Raw genomic sequence first — 18,822 nt, 5'->3', positions numbered from 1 at the left:
TTGTGACTATGCACCCTGTGATGCCCTTCCCTCTCCCTAAAATAGATTACAACTTTTAATTGACCATTTGCCTCAACCTATATAACCAGTCCCCTTTCCTACTCCCCTTGCCTACCTAACTCCTTTCTTGGACTTGGCCCGCTTGCACCCAAGTGCAAAGTAAAATGGCCTCGTTGCCCACACAAAGCATGCCTGGTGGTCTCTTTACAAGAGCGACGCGCCTAACACATACAACTTCAGTAAATATACAGTGCATGTGGCCCCTCCCAAGTACTGGTAAGCCACTGCGCATGGGGACAGCCCAGCAAGAAGAATCAGGGGAGAAATAATACAAACTCTGGAACCATGCCAATGTATAAGCCCCACGTCAAGGGCTGAACGGTGCACTTGAATTTCTTAAGTCCCCCACTTGGACTTCTTCAAAGTGTACTTTACTTCCTTTCACTCCTGCTCCAAAACTTTTCAATAAACTTTTACTCCTGCTCTAAAACTTGCCTTGGTCCCTCACTCTGCCTTATGCCTCTCAGTCAAATTCTTTCCTCCATGGAAGCAAGAAGTGAGGTTGCTGCAGACCCATACCCATATGAATTTGCCATTGCTAACAAAACTAATTTAAAAAAACAGCAAATCCCATCACAACTATTTTAAGTCTCTAGAAATGGTTCTAAAGGCATATAGAAAATAAACGTTTAATGAATATATACCAAAACTCAGAATCATGAGAGTCTGTGGTGTTTGAACCGTGGCCCACTCCCTTCCACTCCTTCTTAACTGAGCATGATGGAAACTCCACTCCATACAGGTACGGCCAAGAACACAGGGCTCCCTCTCCTCACATCTTCCAAGGAAGGTCAGGGACTTCAGTATTTCTCATCCTGTCCCAATTGCCCTTTGCACAGGCTAAGTTCCAGACAAATATGGTCAAGAGGCTGGGGCTCCCTTTCTCTGCCCAGATCTGGGACACTGGGAATGCTGGGGTCCAGACCACCTATTTCTGGCTCATTTGGCACAAGTCCAATGTTGAAAGAAGCAAGTCACGAAGAGCAAAGGCTACAGCTGCACCCTGCTCTGCTGGTTACCCAACCCCTAAAGCAATGGTGCCACATTGAAAAAAGTATGCCATTGTTGCCATCCAAAGCATGGGTTCAGAGGTTTTGCCCAGGGGAAGAGGCAGGTCAAAAACCGGAGTTCAGAATCTCTCCCCAAAGGAAAAGACTTCATTTGCAACAGAGTGTGGGAAAGTTCAAGCCTAAGGCTGCTTTCAAAACAATGGAGGTTGTGTTAAAAAGCAATGAAAAGACTAGAAGATTCACTAGAGATATGAGCTAAATAGGCCAGTCAGTTTACCTCAAAGGACCAGGGAACTCAACAGCTAAGAAGAACCCTTCTGAAATAAGAAAAATAGTCAAACACTGACCTAAAAAACTATCCCTGTAAAGCAAGCTTGTCCAACTCACAGCCCACGGGCCATATGTGGCCCAGGATGACTTTGAATGCAGCCCAACACAGATTCGTAAACTAACTTTCCTTCCTTCCCTCTCTCCTTCTTTCCTCCCTTCCCTCCTTCTTTCCTTCCTTCCACCTACCCTCCCTTCCTTCCTCACAGATTCATAAACTGATCTTCTGACCTACCTTCCTATCTTCCTTCCTTCCTTCCTGATGTATTCTCACTCTGTTGCCCAGGCAGGAGTGCAGTGGCACTATCTTGGCTCACTGCAACCTCTGCCTCCTGGGTTCAAATGATTCTCTTGCCTCAGCCTCCCAAGTAGCTGGGATTATAGGTACCTGCCACCATGCCTGGCTAATTTTTGTATTTCTAGTAGAGATGGGGTTTTGCCTTGTTGGCCAGGCTGGTCTTGAATTCCTGACCTCAGTGATCCACCCACCTTGGCCTCCCAAGGTGCTGGGATTACAGGTTTGAGCCACAGTGCCCACCACAGATTCGTAAACTTTCTTAGAACATTATGAGTTTTTGTTTTCTTTTTCTTTTTTTTTTTAATGTGTGACCCTAGACAATTTTTCCAGTGTGGCTCAGGGAAACCAAAAGATTAAACACCCCTGCTGTAAAGGATGCCAAATTTAATTAAACCTGTCTGTGAAGCAATTTATGCCCCAGGTCATGGTTGAAAACAATAGAGAAATCATCCAACAATAAGTAGAGCTTAATGGCTAGGTGTGGTCAGGAAAGAGACAAAGAGAGACCCCTCAAACCATCATCCTCTGGCAGTGACAGGGTGCATGTCAAGGTTACACTCTCCATGGAGTAACAACAGAAGCTCCACACTGTGGGGGTAAAATAGAGTTCACTAAAATGATCCAGTTAGTCACTAAACAAACAGACAAACAAATAACAATAACAAGCCTGGAAGATAGGTCAGTACCCAGAGTTGATACAATATATTATCTAACACATCCAGTTTCCAACAAAAAAATCTTGAGACATGCAAAGATACAGGAATCTCTGACCCAAACACAGGGAAAAAAAACATCCAACAGAAACTGCCTGTGACAGCAACTAGATGTTGATGAATTTAAGACTTCAAAGCAGCCATTATAAATATGCTCAAGGAACTAAAGGAAATCATGCTTAAAAGGAGTAAAAAAAGAGCTGGGAGTGGTGGAATGCACCTGTAGTCCCTGCAACTTGAGAGGCTGAGGCTAAAGGATCACTTGAGGCCAAGAGTTGGAGGCTGCAGTCAGTTATAATTGCACCACTGCACTCCAGCCTGGGTGACAGAGCAAGACTCTGCCTCTTAAAAAAAAAAAAAAAAAAGTAGAAGAAAAAATTATGATGCACTTCAGGAGGCTGAGGTGGGAGGACTGCTTGAGGCCAGGAGTTTGAGACCAGCCTGGGCAACATAGCGAGATCCCGTCTCTACAAAAAAAAAATTAAAAATTAGCCAAGCATGATGGCATACACCTCTAGTCCCAGTTACCTGGGGGGCTGATGTGGGAGCATTGCTCAAGCCCAGGTGTTTGAGATTGCAGTGAGCTATGATTTGTATCATTGCACTATAGCCTGGGTAACGAAGCAAGACTCTGCTTATAAAAAATAAAAATAAAAAAAGAAGGAAGAGGTATTCCTGAAAAAGAGAATATAAACATATCAAAGGAAAACCAAATAAGAATATGTAGCAGAAAAGTACAATAACTAAAATAGATAATTAACAAGAGGGGCTCAACTGTAAATGTGACCTAGCATAAAAAAGAATTAGCAAACTGAAAAATAGGTCAATAGATATTATACAATATAAAAAGAGAGAAAGGAATGAAAAAATGAACAGAGCCTAAGAGACCCATGGGAAGCTACTGAGCATGCCAACATTTACATAATGAGAATCTGAGAAGGAAAGGAGACAGAGAAATGGGGCAGAAAAAAATATTTGAAGAGATAATTGCCAAACGCTTCCTAAATTTGATAAAAGACGTGAATTTACACATCCAAGAAGCTCAATTCATCCCCGCTACTGGAAAATCAATTTTAACAACTATCTGCACACAGAAAAGCACCATCACATGAACCAAAAATCAGGTGAGCAATCACAGTACCTGGTTTTAACTTCATATTGTGGAACGAGGCATTGAGAAGGGCAGGAGAGACAGTCTTGAATCACTGATACCATCCTTCCCCGAGCCCCAGCAGCAGCTATACAGCATGGAAAGGGAATGTGTGCACTTTGGGGAGGGAGAGCACAGTGACTGGAAGACTTTAAACTGAACTCAGTACTGCCCTGTCACAGCTGAGAATAAATCCATGCTGGGCTCAGCCAGTGCCCACACATGGAGGGAGTATTTGGACCAACCATAGCCAGAGGGAAATCGCTCATCCTAGTGGTCTGAACTTGGCAAGCCTTGCCACTGCAGGCTGAGTTGCTCTGGGATCATAAGTAAATTTGAAAGGCAGTGTAGGACACAAAGACTAAAATTCCTAGGCAATTCCTAGTGCTAGACTAGAGTTAGAGGCAATAAACCAGGGTGGCACGTGACCTAGGGAGACACCAGCTGGCATGGTTTAAGGAGGGCTTGTAATATCCCTCCTCCAACTCCAGGCAGTGCAGCTCATTGCAACAAAAGCGACTCCTTTCTACTTAAAGAGAGGACAGTAAAGAGTGAAGAAGACTTTGTCTTTTATCTTGGATACCAGCTCAGCCACAGTAGCACAGGGCACCAGGCAGAGTTGTGAGGTCCCCCTTCTGGGCCCTAGTTCCCAGATGACATTTCTAGACATACCCTGGGCCAGAAGGGAACTCACTGCCTTGAAGGAAAGGCTCCAGTCCTGGCAGGATTCATCATCTGCTGACTAAAGGGCCCTTGGGCCCCAATAACCACCAGCAATACCCAGCGGGTATGCTGTGGGCCTTGGGCTCTGATATGTGCTAACTTCAGGGGAGACCCAGCACATTACAAGTTGTAGTGGCTAAGGTGAAAGACTCATTCTGTTTGGGAAAAGCACAGGGAAAAATAAAGAGGACTTCATCTTGCACCCTAGGTACCAGCTTAGACACAGGGGGGTAGAGTAACAAGCAGGCTCTTGGGGTCCCTGAGTCTAGGTCTAGGCCTTTAGACAGCATTTTTGGATCTTCCCTGGGCAAGAGGGGAGGCCTACTGACCTGAAGGGTGAGTCCCAGGCCTGGCAGCATTCGCCACAAGCTAGAGCCGTTGGACTTTAAGCGAACACTGGCGGTGGCCTGGCAGAACCCCCTGTGGACCTGTGGACCTGTGGACCAGTGGTGGTGGTGGCCACAGGGAGAGGAGAGGCTCCTCTGCCTGTGGAAAGGGGAGGGAAGAGCAAGAAAGACTTTTTGTATTACGATTTGAGTGCCAGCTTAGCTGCAGTATAATAAAACATCAAGTAAATTACTATGGTTTTTTAGCATATCCCAATAGCATCTCTGGACATGCTGAAGGCCTGGGAGAACTCACCACCTAGAAGAGAAGGACCTTAGGCAAGGACAAGTGCTATACTGGATTCAGGTATGACCCAACGCAGTCCCAATAGTGGTGGCCACAGGAGTGCTTGTATCACGATATCCCTAGTTCCAGGTGGCTCAGCACAGAGAGATTTTGTATGTCTGGGAAAATGTTAGTGAAAAGAACAAGAGTCTCTTCCTGGTAAACCAGATAATTCTTCTGTATCTTATCTAAGACCACCAAGGCAGTACCTCTACAGGTCTGCAAAAAATCACAGTGTTATGGGGCTTGTGATCCAAGTCTCTTCGAATAACTGGAGAGTCTTCCCAAGAAGGATAGGCACAAACAAGACTGGACTGTGAAGACCTCAATAAATACCTAACTTTTCAAGGCCCAGACACTGAAGAACATCTACAAGCATCATCACCATCCAGGAGAACATGACCTCACCAAATGAACTAAATAAGGCACCATGGACCAATCCCGGAGAAACAGAAATATATGACATTTCAGACAGAGAATTCAAAATAGCTATTTTGAGGAAACTCAAAGAAATTCAAGATAACACAGAGAAGGAATTCAGAATTCTATCAGAAAAATTTTAAGAGAGTTTGAAATAATTAAAAAGCATGAAATAGAAATTCTAGAATTGAAAAACAGAATTGGCATGTTGAAATATGCATCAGAGTCTCTTAATAGCAGAACTGATGAGGCAAAAGAAAGAATTAAAGTGACCTTGAAGACAGGCTATTCAAAAATACACAGTCAGAGGAGACAAAAGAAAACATAACACAAAACAATAAAGCATACCTTATAAGATCTAGAAAATAGGCTGAGCGCGGTGGCTCACTCCTGTAATCCCAGCACTTTGGGAGGCTACAGCGGGCAGATCATGAGGTTAGGAGATCGAGACCATCCTGGCCAACATGGTGAAACCCTGTCTCTACTCAAATTAAAAAAAAGAAATTAGCCGGGAGTGGTGGCACATGCCTGTAGTCCCAGCTACTTGGGAGGCTAAGGCAGTGGAGTCGCTGGAACCCAGGTGGTGGAAGTTGCAGTGAGCCGAGATCGTGGCACTGCACTCCAGCTGGGCAACAGAGCAAGATTCCATCTCAAAAAAAAAAAAGAAAATCTAGAAAATAGCCTCAAAAGGGCAAATCTAAGTGTTTTTGGTCTTAAAGAGGAGGTAGAGAAAGAGACAGGAGTAGAAAGTTTCTTCAAAGGGATACTATCAGGCCAGGCACAGTGGCTCACATCTATCTATAATCCCAGCACTTTGGTAGGCCAAAGTGGGTGGGTCATTTGAGGTCAGGAGTTCGAGACCAGCCTGGCCAACGTAGTGAAACTCCATCTCTACCAAAAATATAAAAATTAGCAAGGCAGGGTGGCTCATGCCTACTATCCCAGCTACTTGGGAGGCTGAGGCAAGAGAATCGCTTGAACCCATGAGGTGTAGGTTACAGTGAGCTGAGATCACACCATTGCACTCCAGCCTGGGCAACAGAGGAAGACCCCATCTCAAAAAAGCAAACCAAAAAAACCAAATGGATAGTATCAGAGAACTTCCCAAACCTAGAGAAAACTATCAACATTCAAGTACAATAAGGTTATAGAACACCAAGCAGATTTAACCCAAAGAAGACTACCCCAAGACATTCAATAATCAAACTCTCAAAGGTCAAGGATAAAGAAAGTATCTTAAGAGCAGCAACAGAAGAGAAATAACATACAATGGAGCTCCAATATGTTTGCACTAAGCTTTTCAGCAGAAATCTTATAGGCCAGGAGAGAGTGGCATGACATATTTAAAATGCTGAGAAAAAAAAGTTTTACCCTGGAATAGTGTATCTGGCAAAAATATCTTTTAAGCATAAAGGAGAAACAAAGATCTTCCCAAACAAAAGCTGAGGAATTTCATCAATACAGACTGTCCTACAAGAAATGCTAAAGGGAGTTATTCAATCTGAAAGAAAAGGATGTTAATGAGCAAGAAGAAATTATCCGAAGGTAACAGTAAGCACACAGAGAAACACAGAATAGTATAACACTGGCATTGTGTTGTGTGAACTTCTCTTGACTTAAATAGAAAGACTAAATTATGAAACAATCAAAAATAACTACAGCAACTTCTTAAGACAGTACAGTAAGACTAAAGAGAAAAAAAAGTTAAAAAGCAGGGGGATGAAATGTAGAGTTTTTATTAGTTTTCATTTTGCAAGTTTGTTTGTTTATGCAATCAGTGTTATTATTATGCATTGCATGGCTCTACCAAAATATCTCATGTATCCCATAAATATATATACCTAGTATGTACCCACAAAAATTTAAAAAATTAAAAATTGAAAAAAATTTTTAAAAGAAGATCTTAAAGAGATCCACAGCAGGACACATTATCAAACTGCTGAAAGAATATGACAAGAAGAGAATCTTGAAAGAAGCAAGAGAGAAGTGACTCCTAAGCTTCAAAGGATCCCCAATACAGCAGAACTCTCATCAGAAATAATGAAGGCCAGAAGACAGTAGATTAACATATTCAAAGTGTTCAAAGAAAATAACTGTAAAGCAAGAATCTTATAGCTAGTAGAGTTTAACAAAAACAGAGAATTCATTGCTAGCACACTCGCCTTATAAGAATTCTTAGGAAGTTCTTTAGGCTGAAAGCAAATGACCCTAGAGAGTAATATGAACCCCCCCTCATACACCCACTACCAGTAAAGGTAGTTATGTAATTATAGAAGATATTATAAATGCATATTTCTTTTCCTATGAATATAATGTTTGGCCTGTAACATATAGAAATAAAATATATTGACCAATAACAACACAAAGGAGGTAGGTAAGAGCAAAGCTTCACTGAGCTTAGGAAATGAATCCAAAGGACTAAATTAAGAGGACTATAAATGGGAAAAAGGAAGGCTAATATAACAAAGCCTCAAATATAAAATTGTTCTTTTTTCTTTAAGCATCTTTAAAAGGCATGTTATAAACTAATAATTACAACAGTGTTTCGAGAGTTTATAATATATATGTAAACATAAATATAATGTTATATTAGAAAATAATGCCACACACATATACACTATAGAATACTACTCAGCCATAAAAAAGGATGAGTTCATGTCCTTTGCAGGGACATGGATGAAGCTGGAAACCATCATTCTCAGCAAACTAACACAGGAACAGAAAACCAAACACCTCACGTTCTCACTCATAAGTGGATATTGAACAATGAGAACACATGAACACAGGGAGGGAAACATCATACACTGGGGCCTGTAGGGAGGTGGGGGGACTAGGGGAGGGGTAGCAGGGGGTGGAGGGGTTTGAGAGGGATAGCATTAGGAGAAATACCTAATGTAGATGATCGGGTGATAGATGCAGCAAACCACCATGGCACGTGTAGATCTATGTAACAAACCCTCATGTTCTGCACATATACCCCAGAACTTAAAATATAATAAATAAATTGTTTTAATGCCACAAAAATTGGGAAGAGGGAATTGAATTATAGGGTTAGTATTTCTATGTTTCATTGGACTTAAGTTAGTATAAACCTGAAGCATACTCTGGTAAGATGTATGAGGAAAACCCTACAGTACCACTAAGGAAATAACTCAAAATATGTAGTGAAAAAGTCATTAAAGAAATCAAAATGTTACACTGGAAAACATGCAAGGCATAAGAAGCAGGAAAGAAGCAATAGAGGAACAAAAAAGGCATTTAGAAACATTTGGAAGACAAAAAACAAATTGGATAAATCCACCTTTATCAATAATAACATTAAATGTGGATGGATGAAACAATCCAATAAAAAAAAAAAAAAAACAGGAATTGTCAGAATGGACAAAAAGCCCTGAGTCATGGTGCTGGACACAGTGGTTTATGCCTGTAATCCTAGCACTCTGGGAGGCTAAGGTGGGAGGCTTACTTGAGCCCAGGAGCTTGAGATAGGACTAGGCAACACAGTAAGACTCCATCTCTACAAAAACGTTTAAAAATTAGCCAGGTGTGGTGGCTTGTGCCTGTGCTCCCAGCTACTCAGGAGATTGAGGTGAGAGGATCACTTGAACCCAGGAGGTCAAGGCTGCGGAGTGCCACAATTGTGCCACCGTACTCAGCCTGGGCGACAAAGCGAGACTCTATATCGAAAAAGAAAGAAAGGAATGAAGGTACACCAAACTTACCAGACGCAGTGAAAGCAAAGCTCAAACAGAAATTTATAGCAGCAAATGCTCATATTAAGAAGAAAGATCTCAAAATCATCACCCTAATCTTTGGCCTTAAGAAACCAGAAAAAGAGCAAAATCAACTTAAATTAAGAAGAAAGAAGGAAATCAGGATTAGAGCAGAATTTAATGAAATACAGAATATAAAAATAATACAAAGTCTATAAAATCAAAAGTTGGTTCTGGGAAAAGATCAATGAAATTGACAAACCATTAGCAAGATTGACCAAAAAAAGTGACATCTCAAGTTACCAGAATTAGAAATAAGAGATGTTATTACCAATTTTACTGAAATAAAAAAGATTATAAAAGTATCACAAACAACTCTGTGCTAATAAATTAATCAGATGAAACAGATAAATATCTAGAAAAACACAAACTACCAAAACTGATTCAACTGAAAATCTGAATAGACCTATAAAAAGTAAAGAGTAATCAGAAGTGCCCACTAGACAAGCATCAGGTCCAGATAGATTCACAGGTAATTTACCAAAATTTAAATAATACTTAATACCAATTCTTCATAACCACTTCACAAAAAAAGAAGTACCGCTTGCCTCGGCAGCACATATACAAAAAAAAAGAGAAGTGTTTCTATAAGGCTACCATTATCCTGATACCAAAATCAGACAGACAGTAAAAGGAAAGAAGAAAACTGCAGACTAATATCTCTTATAAATATAAACACAAAAGTCTTCAGTAAAATACTAGCAAACTGTATTAGTCCATTTGTGCTGCTATAAACAAAATATCTGAGACTGGATAATTTATAAAGAACAGGAATTTATTTCTCACAGTTCTAGAGGCTAGAAGTCCAAAATAAAGGTCCCTGCAGATTAGGTATCTGGCGAGGGGCTGGTCTCTCTGCTTCTAAGATGGTGGCTTGTTGCTGTATCCTCCAAAGGAGGGTAACGCTGTGTCTTCACATGGAGTATGACAGGAGCCAAAGGACAAAAAGAGGCCTTAGCTCGTTCCCTCCAGTCCTTTCATAAGCTTTTTCATGAGGGCTCCATCCTCATGATCAATTTCCAAAAGGTCCCACTGCTTAATACCACCACAATGGAGATTAAGTTTCAAAGTGAATTTTGAAGCAGCTAGTTGGGAACCACAGGCATACACCATCACACCTGACTGCTTAGAAAAAAAAAAAAATGTAGAGACAGGGTCTCACTTTGTTGCCCAGACTGGTCTCAAACTCCTAGACTCGAGATCCTCCAGACTTGGCTTCCCAAATTGCTGGGATTGCAGGCATGAGTCACCACACCTGGCCCAAATTATACACTTACAAATAGTCAAATGGTGAATTTTATGTTATATAAATTTTACCACAATAAAAAAAGGGATAATGGCAGATAGCAATAGCACTGCACACTAATAACACGTCTACCATGACAAAAGAAACCCACGTGCGCCATGTGACTGAGGAGCTAGACAACAGGGCTGTGAGCGAAAACATCAGAATACTGAAGGTTTAAGGAAGAGCTAACAGGAAGAGCTTCTTTTTCATACAAAGAAAATTACTTGGAAAAAAAAGAAACTTACTTCTTACACATAAAAATAAATCTAAAAGGAAGAGAAAATGAAATGTCCTTTCAGAGAAAGAGTGAATTCCCTCCCAACCAGAAGAAAGGGCATCCTCCCCCTTACCTCTTCCTGGGCTGATGGCTGTGAGAAGGGGTCTGTGGTCACTCATTTTCTCCTGCCTCTGCTTTTGAGAGACTATTTCCAGTTCCTTTTTTGCTAGCAGCTTGCTGGATGGGTAGAACAGGCCAACAGTCTGTGTGCCTATGTCCCTCTTAGTCCCAGCATCAGATCTGGGCAAAGGAATATTCAGAGACTGCCAGGCACATCGGGGCTATAAGTGAGGCAGAAAACATTTTTTTAAATTAGAATATAATTTAATCAATCTTCCATTTTACTTATAGAAAACAATTCTAATAGGAATAAAATATATCTCAAAAAAACTGTACTGAGCTAAAAGGGTTTTCCAGCCTTTGCCTCATGTTCCTTGCTCCTGTCATACCCAGCAACTCCCAGCCTGATCCATGAGTAGCCATTTATTATCTAAAATTCAGCAAATCAAGGGATGTTTGCTGGCCTGCTTGATGCATGGAAGATATCTATCCTTTTCAGCTTTACAATGCAATAGAGCATAGACTTCACTACTCATACACACTCAGCTACTGGTCACCAACATTTACGCTAATATACTCTCCTGCATCTGAACCTGAGGACCTGAGAGGACTACCACGTAAGGTTGTGTGGGTTGTGCACTGCACACGGTCACTGCATTGAAAGTAGTATCATTCACAGGGTAAACATCATATATTTGCATATGTATTAGAATAATTTTTCTAGTAGAGAAACCAGTATATTACAAGCCATTTCCAATAGATGGCAGTCATGTGTCTTAAGAAAAGAACACCTTTGTTTCATTTGCACAAAGGAATAAGGGCTAGTGGCAGTCCAAGATTTAAATCTTTCAAACTGGGTCAAGAAGCCATGAATTCCCTAAAACTGTATACAAAGTGCTGAGTGTATCCTCTAATAATTATCAATCTTTAACTTCTTATAATGAAGAGATAAGAAGAAACATGGAAAGTCTTTATCCAGCTTAGAGAAATTCATAAAATTATAAAAATCTAACACAAAGCCAGTTTTAGAGCTTAAGTACTTCTGAAAATAACCTGGAGATTTTCCTCAAATTATGCCCAGTTGTTATAAATCACAAAAGTAATTTTATATACCTAAGTTTTCTAAAATATAAAAAAAGGGGAAGGAAAAGTTCTTAGAATGCTACGCAAGAAATTCAAGAGAAGTGCATTCTAAAGTGGCATTATGTCCATGGCCTTGCAAATGCAATGACACAGACCTCAATTTACTACACACAAATATGCCCATTTAGATCTTTGTTTTCTGAAGAAATCATTCGCGTGTTTCAAATCTAAATTGACTGCATTTATTTACACATCCAGTTGAAATTCCATGTGAAAGTTCTAAATATTTTGGGTCTCTTCCCTGGGTTGATTCGCAGGGTAGAGGACACACATTCAGAGTTACATCCTTTTTCCGGGTACCAGTTCTTACTACAGGGGAGGCCTCACCTCAGAAAAAGGGCGAGGTTCCTTAGCAGCTAGAGCCAGGCCTCTGTCCATGCTGAGCCTCACCCAGGACTTCACACAAATACCACAGGAGCCACAGAATCGGGCAGACAGGTGATTGCTGGCCCCACATTTAGGGCAAACAGAGCAGCCAGCAGGAATGCCAAGCTAGAGGATAGAAAATGTCTTTATGAATATTAGAGTTAAAATTTCCTCATGTAAATTATTCTCATACCATATAAAATAACATATGCCCACTCTCTCTGACCCAGCCATTCTACCTTCCAGAATTTATCCCACAGAGGGACAAGTAGAGAAGTAAGTGTACTCCAGGTCAACCCCTAAAGCACTGTGATTTTAAAAGAAATCACTGAAAACAACACAAATGTCCAGCAATAGGAATGGTCTAAATAGATCACAGTATATACACACAAACAATGGATTATGAAGCCACTGAAAAGAATGAGGAGGTTACTAACAAGATATGGTGCTAAGTGAAAATAATTGGATCAGTGTTCATGGCACCAATTTACTTATACATGCATTGAATAGCTGAAAGAACATCTCCAGAACTGGATATTAGCAATTGCTTCTGAGAGGAGAACTCTGGGACTTAGATGAGAAAGGAAACTAACCCTTCACTCTAAAACTTTTTTATTATTTGCATGCAATACTTAGATAAATGAATAAATACATAGTCTTGAGCATTTTATTATAAAGGCAGGCAGACAGAACTCATTTTAAAAATGCCAGTAGTCAATAAATGAGTGAAAAGGTTTAACCTCAAAGAAATACAAATCAAAACAGTCATGAGAGATGGCTCTCAACGTAAGATAATTATCTCTATCTCCAGATTCTTAGGTTATAGGTGCCAGCAGTGAAATCACAAGAAATGATTTCTGCAAGGCCATGGAACATTTGCCTGGCTCTTTCCAGGCCAGTGGCAAGGTGCTCAGTATACAGAACATCAGTTTTAAAATACCCACCATGTTGATTTGTAGTAACTTTGAAGGTCTCTTGATTAAAAAAAATAAAAAATAATAATAATAAATAAAATAAAATACCCACCATGGCGCCACACCAGCCACAGAAGGACGCCTCCCAGAGATTCCAGCGACCACATCTGGAGCAGGAAATGGTCCCCCCTTTCTGAGTGGGCGGAGGAGGGGCTTTATCCCCACTGCACAGTGACTGGTTAATGAAATGGCATTTAAAGGCAGATCAATACTATATTCTCTAATCCCCCTCCCAATTCAAAAAAGATAAAAAGCACTGAGATAATATAAGCCCTGGAAATACTGTCTCTCTTTTTTTTTTTGCCCAAAGGAGTACAGCTATGAAGGGTTTCACCAATGAACAAATTAGTACATAGAGCACACATTCCTTCATAGAGATCACAGAAAGTCAATGAAACTGGTGCCTCACACATCTTAATATTTTTCAATATCTTTAATATCAAGGATAGCAAGGCCTACAGTTGATTTAAGAGAACAATATTAATGAAGGAAGAAGACAGCTGAGCTACCTGAGGGGCCATAATTAAGGCTCAACTTCTATCCTTTGGAGTTCTGGTTTCCATAGAAAAACATGACTTGATTTCCCACTCTTGACACATGGGAAGAATTATTTTATATTAGGGATGGAGGCAGAATTGTTTCATGAGAATTCCTGGGACTACGTTAGGTAAACCTAGATTCGAATGTGTTCCTGTTACTTCTTCACTATTGCCTGGTAAAAGACTTGCTCACTTCCCAAATGGAGGTGACAGCACAGTGGCTGCTACCTGACCACCCACCATGTGCAGACTCCATTCCCATACTGCCCTGCACCCTCGCATCAGTCCCATGGCGGACCTGGGAGGTTAGTATCGTCACTGTCCCCATCTTACAGAGGGAGAGCAAGGGGACACAGCGAGGGTGAGACACATGATTAGAGCCATGTGACTCTAAAGCCTGGCTTCTCTCCCTGACTCCATACAACCTCTTCAATACAATAGCTTCCTCCCAGGTCTGTAGGGGTTTCAGACGATTACTGACAGTTAAGTGGATAGGAATGCTTAGCACAGGGCCAAGCTGCACCGGCCAGCTTCCTTCCCTTCCCACCCTGCTTTCCACTAGATCCTGATTTCTAGAGGAGAAAGCACTATAATTTCACTTTTATTCCCCCAATGAGGACAGTCCTGGTACCCTGGCACATGGGAGTCACTCAAACAGTTTTACTGAGTCGATGACTGATTTGATTGGTAACTGAATGCGTATATGCCACATATGCCCTGCACAATACTAAGAATGCACACACCAGGGAAAACATTTGCTAAGGGCACTTTTCCCTCAAAGTCACACATTTTAGTTCACTCTATTTGCCCAGCTGTATCCCGTTTTGCTTCAGGGCCAGCTCTGCTATCTAGAATAGAAACCTATCTAAGAGAGGCCACATCAGCCCCCAGCATCCACAGGAACCCAAGAACAGAGGCTTTCTCTGTGTGTGCTTGCCCTGATTTCTGTGTAGAGGGAAAGCCCTTCAGGTAAATCAAAGATAAATTCTCTACAAACTTTTGCTTCAGAACTTACATTTCAATTATCCTATTCTTAAAACAAGACTTTGGCATAAAGCTTGCTGACCTGAGTTTCTAAATACAAAGCCTTCAGACTTCTCATTGAAATGTACTGACTGTTTAAGTAGCTTTTAAATATAACATTGCTTTAAAGAAAGAAAAGTTATCTTTCTGATAATCTTACTGATCAAAAAACAAAAAACAAAAAAACAAAAAAAAAAAAGAGAAAAGAAAGAAAAGTTATCTTACCCCATCATATTAACGCTGCTAAACAAAGAAAAGACATAAAGCTATCAGAATGAACATGCATTGTTACTTCTATGGACTACAGAGATAAATATATCCTTGTGACATCTAAGCTCTGATATACCATACATATACAATTTTTAGAACGAATTCAATTTGGGGATTATTCTGAAAATAGTTTTGTTGATAGATGAGACCTAGAAACAATTATATCACTGACAGTTAAAGAAATTGATTTAAATGGTTTTATTATTTATATAAGAAGTACTGAATGCCTGAGGAAAGAATGAGAAAATCTTTTGCTGGCAATTTACTTAAATCTATCCATAAGAATATATCAAGATTTCCAGAAGTTCCATTGTTTTCTAGTTTTACGCTTTCCCTATCTCACTATTACTCTCTCTGGTGCCTTGGAAAAAATTACAGAGTGTCATTTTATGATTAGAGAGTGATATCAAGTCTGAAACCACATTAACAGACGACTCTCAACAACAGACAACCCTAAAATTACATCAGCTTTGATTTGAAAATAGATGTGTTTTCTGATTAATCACCTTATTAGTTTGTTTTTAGTCTCAGTTCTGAAAAAGAAACACATTGTATGCAACAGAAATCATCTTTAAAAAAAAAAACTACAGATTTTTCCTTCTGGCAATTATAATGTAAGACCATAACAAATGACTCCCACAGAGAAAAGAACTATAAAATCTGCTGATAATAGGCCAGGATCACTGGAGGTCAAGAGGTCGAGACCAGCCTGGTCAACATGGTGAAACCCTATCTCTAAAAATACAAACATTAGCCAGGCGTGGTGGTGAACGCCTGTAATCCCAGCTACTTGGGAGGCTGAGGCACGAGAATCTCTTGAACCCAGGTGGTGGAGGTTGCAGTGAACCAAGATCACGCCATTGCACTCCAGCCTGGGCAACAGAGCATGACTCTTATTTAAAAAAAAAAAAAAATCTGCTGATAATACATGAAGGCAGTGGAGAATGAACAGAAGCAGGTACACATGCAGCAAGAACACACAAGAAGGAGGGGAGTTACACAAAGTCAGTTCCCATCGTCACGGCTTTCACCCTGGAGCTAAGGGGCAGTCTACATAGCGCATGTGAAGTGGGGGGCACAAGGCAGTATTTCTAGCCAAGAGAACCAGAAAACTGAAGCTGGGGAATATTTGGCTGCTGAAGAGGTGGGGAGCTCCCAGAAAGAAAGAAGAGAAGGGATCTTCTCTGTGTATTCAGATCTCTTACCAACCCCTGAACAACATATGTGCAGAATGGGCTTGAAGCAGCTAAGCTAAAGACAAAATATCTGAATGGAGACCAAACTTTCTATCCCTCCTCCCCTCAGAGTTTTTTCTTGGTATTTAGTATGTCGAGGAATTTTAAACTGTACCCTAGCATTATGAATGCTTGGCTGTGGTACTTTCTGGATTCTGTTACTGTGAGGGTTTTGCTGTTGTTGGTTTGCTTTGCTTTAACAGGCAATAATACGTATGCTTGCTTTTGGGGAATGTGCTGCCTGGAAGGAATTAGAACCACTGCTTCACACAAAAAAAGAAAACCAACTGAGTTTGATCCTAAGATGAATCAGATGTTAGAGAAGCAAACCAGAAATTTAAAGCATAAGTACTGTCCACAATAAATAAAAAGAGGAAATATCAATAAAGAAATAGAAACATAAAAAACAGAAACAAGTGAGAATTCTGGAATAGAAAAAGATAATATTTTAAATAAAATATTTACTAGATGTACTTAATATCTAAAAGGATATGGTAAAGGAAAGTGTTAAGTGAACTGGAAGATAGATCAACAGAAATCATACAGTGTGAAAAGAAAAAAAGATTTTTAAAAAATGAACAGGCCCAGTGCAGTGGCTCATGCCTGTAATCCCAGCACTTTGAGAGGCCAAGGTAGGCAGCTTAACTGAGGTCAGGAATTCAAGATCAGCCTGGACAACATGGTGAAACCATGTTTCTACTGAAAATACAAAAATTAGCCGGGCTTGGTAGTGTACACCTGTAATTCCAGCTACTCGGGAGGCTGAGGCAGGAGAATCACTTGAACCCAGGAGGTGGAGGTTGCAGTGAGCTGAGACTGCACCACTGCACTCCAGCCTAGGCGACAGAGCAAGACTCCATCTAAAAAAAAAAAAAAAAAATTGGGAGGCCGAGGCGGGTGGATCACGAGGTCAAGAGATCGAGACCATCCTGGTCACCATGGTGAAACCCCGTCTCTACTAATACAAAAAATTAGCTGGGCACGGTGGCGCGTGCCTGTAATCCCAGCTACTCAGGAGGCTGAGGCAGGAGAATTGCCTGAACACAGGAGGCGGAGATTGCGGTGAGCCGAGATCGCGCCATTGCGCTCCAGCCTGGGTATCAAGAGCGAAACTCCGTCTCAAAAAAAAAAAAAAAAAAAAAAAAAAGGTCCTCAGGGACCTATTAGATAATATCAAACAATTCAACAGATGTGTATATGGACTTGAGATGGACAGTAGAAAATGAGTGGAGTAGAAAAATAAAGAAATCATGGCCAAACAATTCCCAAATCTGATGAAAGACAGAAATTTACAGCTACAAGATTCTAAATGAACACCAACATAACTTCACAGTAAGGTATATTATAGCCAAATTGCTAAAAACCATCACTAAAGAGCAAATCGTAATAAAAGCAGCAAGAGAAAAATGACACATCCCATATGTGAAAATGTCAATTTGATTTACACCTGACTTTTGAGCTGAAAGCATGGAGGCTAGAAAAGCATGGAACAGCTTTAAATTTCAGAATGAAAATTAACTGTCGGCCTAGAATTATATATATCCATCAAAAATACTCTTTGAGAATATCTTCATTGTGGTGGTGGTGAAAATGGCTGTATATAATTACCAACATTCACCAAACTGCACAATTAAACTAGGTGAATTTTATTGCATATAAATTATATCTCAAAAAACTGGAAGCAAGAGGAATTCCTTCAAATCAACTACTCTTAGACTGTCAGTGATTAGACGACGTTAAAAGGTACCTTGTCCAATTCAACCATTATGGGGTGAATTCTGTCTGTGCAGAAAATGACATGTTGAAGTCCTAACCTCCAGTACCCCAGAATGGGATCTTATTTGGAAAATGGTCTGTACAGAAGTAATCAAGTTAAAATGTGGTCCCTGGGGTGGATCCAAATCCAGTGTGACTGGTGTCCTTATGAAAAAGGGAAATCTGGACACAGAGGCACACACACACAGGCAGACACACAGGGACAGCTCCATGGGATGGCAAAGGCAGAGACTGGAGTGCTGCATCTAGAAGCCAAGGGAAGCTTGAGGCTACCAGAAGCTGGGAGAGAGAATGGAATAGTTCATTCCCTAGCACCTTCAGAGGGAGCATGGCCCTGCTAACACCTTGATTTTAGACTTCTGGTCTCCAGAGATGTCAGACAATAGATTTCTGTTGTTGTTAGCCACCTAGTTGATGGTGCTTAGGAAAAAACAAGTACACACCCATTTGATACTAATCATGTAGACTAGGGGTCCCCAATCCCCGGGCCATGGACCTGTACGGATCCGTGGCTTGTTAGGAACCAGGCCACACAGCAGGAGGTGAGTGCTCCACCTCCTGTCAGATCAGCAGCAGCATCCGATTCCCATGGGAGCGCAAACCCTATTGTGAACTGTGCATGAGGGATCTAGGTTGTGCGTTCCTTATGAGAATCTAACTTATGACTGATGATTTGAGGAGGAACAGTTTCATCCTGAATCCATTCCCCCACCAGGTCCATGAAA

The 18,822-nt window shown here is 40.8% G+C and overlaps 1 protein-coding gene across 1 annotated transcript in view; it reads right to left on the bottom strand.

Moving 5' to 3' along the window:
• The window catches only part of DZANK1 (double zinc ribbon and ankyrin repeat domains 1), an 88,202-nt gene that overhangs the window by 26,550 nt on the left and 42,830 nt on the right, over nucleotides 1–18,822 (bottom strand). Inside the window, exons 12-14 of the mRNA XM_064376366.1 lie at nucleotides 13,307–13,429; nucleotides 12,242–12,406; nucleotides 10,785–10,992 (exon numbers count right to left, since the gene is read on the bottom strand). Coding sequence (XP_064232436.1) covers nucleotides 10,785–10,992; nucleotides 12,242–12,406; nucleotides 13,307–13,429 — 496 coding nt within the window. The remainder of the gene's footprint in view (nucleotides 1–10,784; nucleotides 10,993–12,241; nucleotides 12,407–13,306; nucleotides 13,430–18,822) is intronic.

The sequence above is a fragment of the Aotus nancymaae genome, unplaced genomic scaffold (assembly GCF_030222135.1).
Source record: "Aotus nancymaae isolate 86718 unplaced genomic scaffold, 86718_ANA_hifiasm-v0.15.2.pri h1tg000001l, whole genome shotgun sequence".
Taxonomy (NCBI): Eukaryota; Metazoa; Chordata; class Mammalia; order Primates; family Aotidae; genus Aotus; species Aotus nancymaae.
Note: the sequence above shows the minus strand (reverse complement) of the source record. Positions and strands in the feature narration are given on the sequence as shown.